At 40.8% G+C, this 5,765-nt stretch overlaps 1 protein-coding gene across 1 annotated transcript in view; it reads right to left on the reverse strand.

Annotated features, from left to right (window-relative positions):
* Nucleotides 1–1,012: 1,012 nt before the first annotated feature.
* Nucleotides 1,013–5,765, reverse strand: part of LOC308108230 (keratin, type II cytoskeletal 8-like) — a 5,781-nt gene continuing 1,028 nt past the window's right edge. Inside the window, exons 2-9 of the mRNA XM_080461033.1 lie at nt 4,733–4,941; nt 4,378–4,438; nt 4,129–4,224; nt 3,868–4,032; nt 3,325–3,450; nt 2,984–3,204; nt 2,828–2,868; nt 1,013–2,101 (exon numbers count right to left, since the gene is read on the reverse strand). Of these exons, the coding sequence (XP_080317159.1) occupies nt 1,800–2,101; nt 2,828–2,868; nt 2,984–3,204; nt 3,325–3,450; nt 3,868–4,032; nt 4,129–4,224; nt 4,378–4,438; nt 4,733–4,941 (1,221 nt within the window). The 3' untranslated portion in view covers nt 1,013–1,799. The remainder of the gene's footprint in view (nt 2,102–2,827; nt 2,869–2,983; nt 3,205–3,324; nt 3,451–3,867; nt 4,033–4,128; nt 4,225–4,377; nt 4,439–4,732; nt 4,942–5,765) is intronic.

A 5,765-nucleotide genomic window follows, 5' to 3' on the forward strand; every position in this document is an offset into this window, starting at 1 on the left:
CTGAGAGCACGGAAAAAAAAAAAAGAAAAAGAAAAAGAACCCCTGTTTCTCAGGCACTTTTCAAATCTTACTTTAACACATTCACATTCCCATCTTTAAACCAGTGTCAAATTATTTTTTCTTTTGTATCTGAATCTTATTCACATTTTGTTTGAACGGACTTACATTTATATGTGATTCCATTTACATGACTTTCGGTTTCGTGAAGCAACAAAAGGAGGTAAAACCAAAACGCATTCTGATAGATTTCCAATAAAATCAACACTTTTGTCTTTGCTCCCATTTTTCATGAGCTATAAAGATCTAAGAACCTTTCTACGTACACAAAAGGCCTATTCCTCTCAAATATTGTTCACCAATATGTCTAAATCTGTGTTGGTGAGCACTTTGTTGAGATAACCAATCCACCTAATAGGTGGGGCACCTCAGACTTTAGTGTGAAGTATTATGGTGTCCAGCCTTGTGCACGCCTGTGCAATAAACTTGCTGTCCAATCAGTATCTCGATATGCCACAAACAAGGAGAAGTGACCACTTACACAGATTTAGACACATTTGTTAACAATATGTGAGAGAAATATGCCTTTTGTGTACAGATAAAAAGGCTTAGATGTTTGAGTTGAAAATGAAAAATGACACCAAAAACAAATGTGTTTATATTTTTGTTCAGTGTATATTACAGAACCGCAAAGGTTGAAAAACATAAGCTTAGTCTTTTCTCTGTCCTTACACCTATTGTTGTAATAAAATATTAATATGTAAAAGAAACACCCCAAAGTCATTCACCCCTCTCCAGTTTAAATATTTTTTTTGAATTCATTCAGTTTCCCCACTAAAGGATTGCATCTGTGTGTGTTTGTGTGTGTGTGTATGTGTGTGTGTGTGTGTGTGTGTGCGTGCGTGCGTGCGTGCATGTGTGCACTTGAATTTGAAAAGAAAGCTAACAACCCAGCTCCAGTAAGTGACAGTGAAAACAGTGTTATCAGCAAAAAAAAGAAATTCCTAGAGACTTTGTGTGTTCATGCTGCCCCTTCATACTTTATTCTTGCCCAGATCCATGCCTGCTGATTATGTAGGCTCTGTTGAACGTTGCTAAAAACAGAGCTTCTCTGTGTATGCATGTAAACAATCTCTAAGAAATGGATTTTTCGCAGCTTCAGGTGACTTTCTATTTTACCACCGCTTCCATTGTTGTATGTTTTCTTCTGTCATCTTCTATCATTGTTTTTTTTCTATTAAGTTAAAAATATATTCTTTTTCTGAAATACACCCAGAAACTCAAATAAAAATACAGCATTACACAATCAACTACAACAGAGTCCTTGTGTGATTTTCTGTTTGAAGATTTATTCTTGCGCAAACACACTCGGTTTGCCAACAGCGGCTCGACAACAAGGTTTCTCCTGGTGCAAGATTTTTGTGACTGCTTCCCATTCATTAATGAAATACAGCATGTTTAGCATAATAGGTTCAGCATGGCAGTAGTTTTCTTCTTCAAAGGGTCACTTCATTGGATGGGGCTGCAGTCAATCGTGTACGATGAGAGGAAAAAAGATACAACACAACATTGCCATCTGTTGGCCAAGTAAGTGTGGTGCACTGATTGGTAATTTGCTGGCAGTGACTCAGACAACGTCCACATGGGTTTTTTTCTTGAGATCATTAACTTTATAGAAACACATGAGCATCACTTCAACAGGAAAGGTGTTCACAGCTCTTGTGAATGAATAACACGAGTTTGAAGTGGATAATGGTGAGAGGGTGGACTATTTCATTCATTAGAAGAGCAGGATGAGGCCCTCACTCTTCAGCCACAGCTTCGGCCTCCACCTGCTCCTGCTCCTGCTCCTTCTTGTCAGCAGCACCAGCAGCATCCTCAGTCGCTACTTGCTGCCCCTCCTTCTTCTCCACCTCCTCTTTATCCCCCTTCGTCTCCTCGGTCTTGATCACCACAGTTTCGGTCTTGGTGACAGTGGTGCTCTTCGCTGCCGGTCCATCAACAATAGACATAGATCCACTGCCAGCCTTGTATCCATCAAAGGTGCAGCTGATTAAAGCAGGGGTGCGGGAGCTCTCCATGGCGTAGGTGTTGTAGTTCATCGCTGTACAGTCAGAGGAAGAAGTTAACAATTAGACATGCAGCGGTGGGCTGGAAATTGTGATAAATCGGGTTTCTGGAGACAATGTTTTATCAATGACCTTTATATTTTTCCTGAATGACAAGAAGGTGTACACAACTCGCAATGATCTAATGAGGTCAGGGGCCCGTTCCCTAACTGTGTGTATTCCAAAGTTGATCAAAATTATTTATTTATATTTTATGAGAAAACATCCCCATTAACCCTTCATATGTCATTCAAGGAAATACTTAAACAATATATTTATTGTTATTTGAGGGGCCCAAACATGTCATTTTTGGACACACTGGGATACACCATAAAGTTATTATGAGAAATCTGAAGCAATTGTATCTATTTTTGTTATTATATATACTGTTATGTATATAAAATCTTGCATGAGCTACAACATCTCAAAGTCTTGTACTGCTTTAAATAACTTGCCAATGGTAGTTTTAAAGTTTATAGTGGCTGGCTTGGTGCTTTATTGGTCCGTCCTATTACCTCATTGTGAGATTGTCTGTGGTTTGTTTCTCAACTTGCAGGTCTTATGAGGAGTTTGAATGTTCTCCCTGTGCACGTGTACGTGTTCAGATTGTCTCTGGTGATTCAGGATGGATGGATGGATGGATGGATGGATGGATGGATGGATGGATGGATGGATGGATGGATGGATGGATGGATGGATGGATGGATGGAGCAAAAACTTACAAGTATGCTTTGTCACATTGGTCTTAATTCCAATGGCGAGCCTGCAGATGGCGACAGAGGGAAGCAAGGACAAGCAAATGAAGAATTGTTGTGTAAACTGAAGTTACGTGTGACAGCACACGTGCTCTCACACGTGCTCTCACAGTGACAGTATACCTGCTCTCCTCTCCTTCAAGCAGTTTCTTGTAAGTCGCAATCTCAATGTCCAGAGCCAGCTTCACGTTCATCAGTTCCTGGTACTGGCGGACTTGCAGTGCCATGTCCTGCTTGGCTCTCTGAAGAGCTTCCTCCAGGTCTCTGACGCGAAGTTTGGCATCCTTCACCGCCAGCTCACCACGTTCCTCTGCCTCTGTGATCTGAGCCTCCAGACTGTTTCTCTGACAGTGGAGGAAGACAAGCAGAGGAAGTGAGGAGGCGTACCCACAGAATACCCGATCCAAGTCAAGCAAATGAAAGAGGAAATATTTGATTAGTTAAAATTAAACGTTTATCCTCACCTGTGCTTTAACCATGTCAATTTCAGACTGGAGTCTCATTATTCTGCGATTCATGTCAGCAATCTCAGCTCGGGTTGACTTCAGGTCATCTCCATATCTCCCTGCTGACTGCTGCATCTCTTCATACTGGAACAAGCAAAGTGAAGACTCACATGAGAAATTACAGTGCAGGTAATGTTCAGTTGTTTCTTCTCTCTTACATACTGTGGCTGACCTATATTATTTGCTATGCACTTTGGGCAGGTTAATTTTATTTGTTTGCATCACAAAAATGGCAAAAGAAAATAACCCAAACAAAAAAAAAACAGATGATTCACAATAACCATATTCACTTTGACACAGAATGGCGGTAAAAAGGAATATTCTGGAAGAGTCTGTAGTAGAGAGCAGATGATAGACGATGGTAGATTATTACATGCAGGGAGTGGGGAAAATGCACTAAATTGTTTGTTTTAAATGTAATGAAACAGGTCATGGTTTTGCCAGATAATAAAGTGGAGTTCAGTAGACTTCAGTATCAATTGAAACAAAAACCCAACCTACCTTGTTCTGATACCACGACTCAGCTTCTGCTCTGCTCCTGTTGGCGATGTCTTCATACTGGGCACGTACTTCAGCAACAATGGCGTCCATGTCAAGGTCACGGCTGTTGTCCATCTCAACTACAACAGAAGTGTCCTTGATCTGGCTCTGGATCTCGTTGATTTCCTACGCAGGATAATGCAGAATAAATCATGAAGTTGTTGAGCCTTCTTTCATCAACATGATGCTTTGATGTCACAATGAGCAAAATGAGGTTATTACCGTGTCGTAGAGCTGCCTCAAGAACTCAATTTCGTCTGAGAGCCCATCCACTTTGGCCTCCAACTCCACTTTGACCATATAAGCTGCATCTGTGTCCTTCAGTGAAAAGATAACATTGAAAACACTTACTGTTGAATATACAGGCCCAACCCTGAGGATAATAAAACACGGCATTGTGTAGACTCGTTGTGCTCAGAACAGTAATTATAGCTTCAAGATCTCAGATTTGCTTGGCAAATGTGCACAGACCTTCTTTAGGAGGACAAAGTTGTTCTCACACTCGTTGCGCTTGGTGATCTCTTCTTCATACCTGGGGAAATAAAAATGTATTTTAAAAATTTAAAATCTTGCTGTGTGCCATCAAATGTACCTTTAATCTAAAGAAATGTGCATCATCTAACTTTATAAGGTTGTCATGTCATGTCAACAATTGCTATGTTGCAAATACTACAAATATTGCATGTTCTGTATTGTTTTGTTCATTTCCTACATTTTTTGGAAGGATGACACCCAGTGCTCCTAACTTGAATTTAAACGGTAGTGACTTAATTAGAAAAGTGGGTTACTGACAGGTACTTTCAAGTCAAACCTCCTCCCCACTCACTTGTTTTTGAAGTCCTCGACCAGCCCTGTCATGTGATGCAGGTCAGATTCCAGTTTGATTTTTTCGTGGCCCAAATTGTCCAGCTGCTTACGCAGGTTGGCAATGTAAGCTTCGAACATGGAATCGATGTTGGAGCGGGATGGGGTCTGCTCCTGCAGGAGTTTCCACTTGGTTTCAAGCATTTTGTTCTGCTGTTCGAGGAAGCGTACCTGGAAAAAGCAAATAATTTCATAAATAATGACAAACAATTTAAGTGAATAGGGCACCGTTGCTTGATTGACAACTCAGCAATTTTGAGCTTTTGGTTTTTGCATCATTATTGAAATCCGTAACATCTGGAGAAGGTGATCATTGACACTATGCATGTGGTAATAATGACTCAAACAGTATGAACTTCTGTTTGTCGATGGACAACAAGGCAGAAAGAAAAATGACTAATTGTACCTCTCCATTCTCCGGTGACGTCTGAATGTCACATCAATTACTCCTCTAAGTGTCAGCCCACAGTGCAGCACCTCAACACAATGTGTCACTGTTTCCCCAACTGTGGCTGAATTCCCTTCTTTACAACTTTCCTATTCAGCGTCCTGACCCTGGGTGGGGTCCTGCTACCACTCATCAAACATGACTCCTCTGCACGCATGTGCCATATCATGATGGTATGTGGAGGAGTGGGAGGCCAGGCTTTGTTTAACGACCTCAGTGTGATTGATTCACAAGTTAACCTCTATCCTGCATTATGCCTGAAACAAAAGGAGTCATTTATGAGTTACAGTGATAGATAACGTAAGAATCGGGTCTGTTTCTGGCCCCAAAAAAATCTACATGTATACATTGCGCAGATGTCTGTCTTGTAAAGTTTGTATGGCAGATTTCTATTCAACTGTCAGGAAAATGGCTTTGATGAACAGTGAGGTTGACTTGTGTAGCTTTGCAAATGTTTCCTCTGACTATTCCCACTCCGTTTTCTTCTTCTCAGTGTTTATACAGCTTGCATAAGTTGAGGCTTTGTTATTTAGGTTCTCTAGATCTG

This window comes from Lipophrys pholis (assembly GCF_963383615.2).
Source record: "Lipophrys pholis genome assembly, chromosome: 4".
NCBI classification, from domain to species: Eukaryota; Metazoa; Chordata; class Actinopteri; order Blenniiformes; family Blenniidae; genus Lipophrys; species Lipophrys pholis.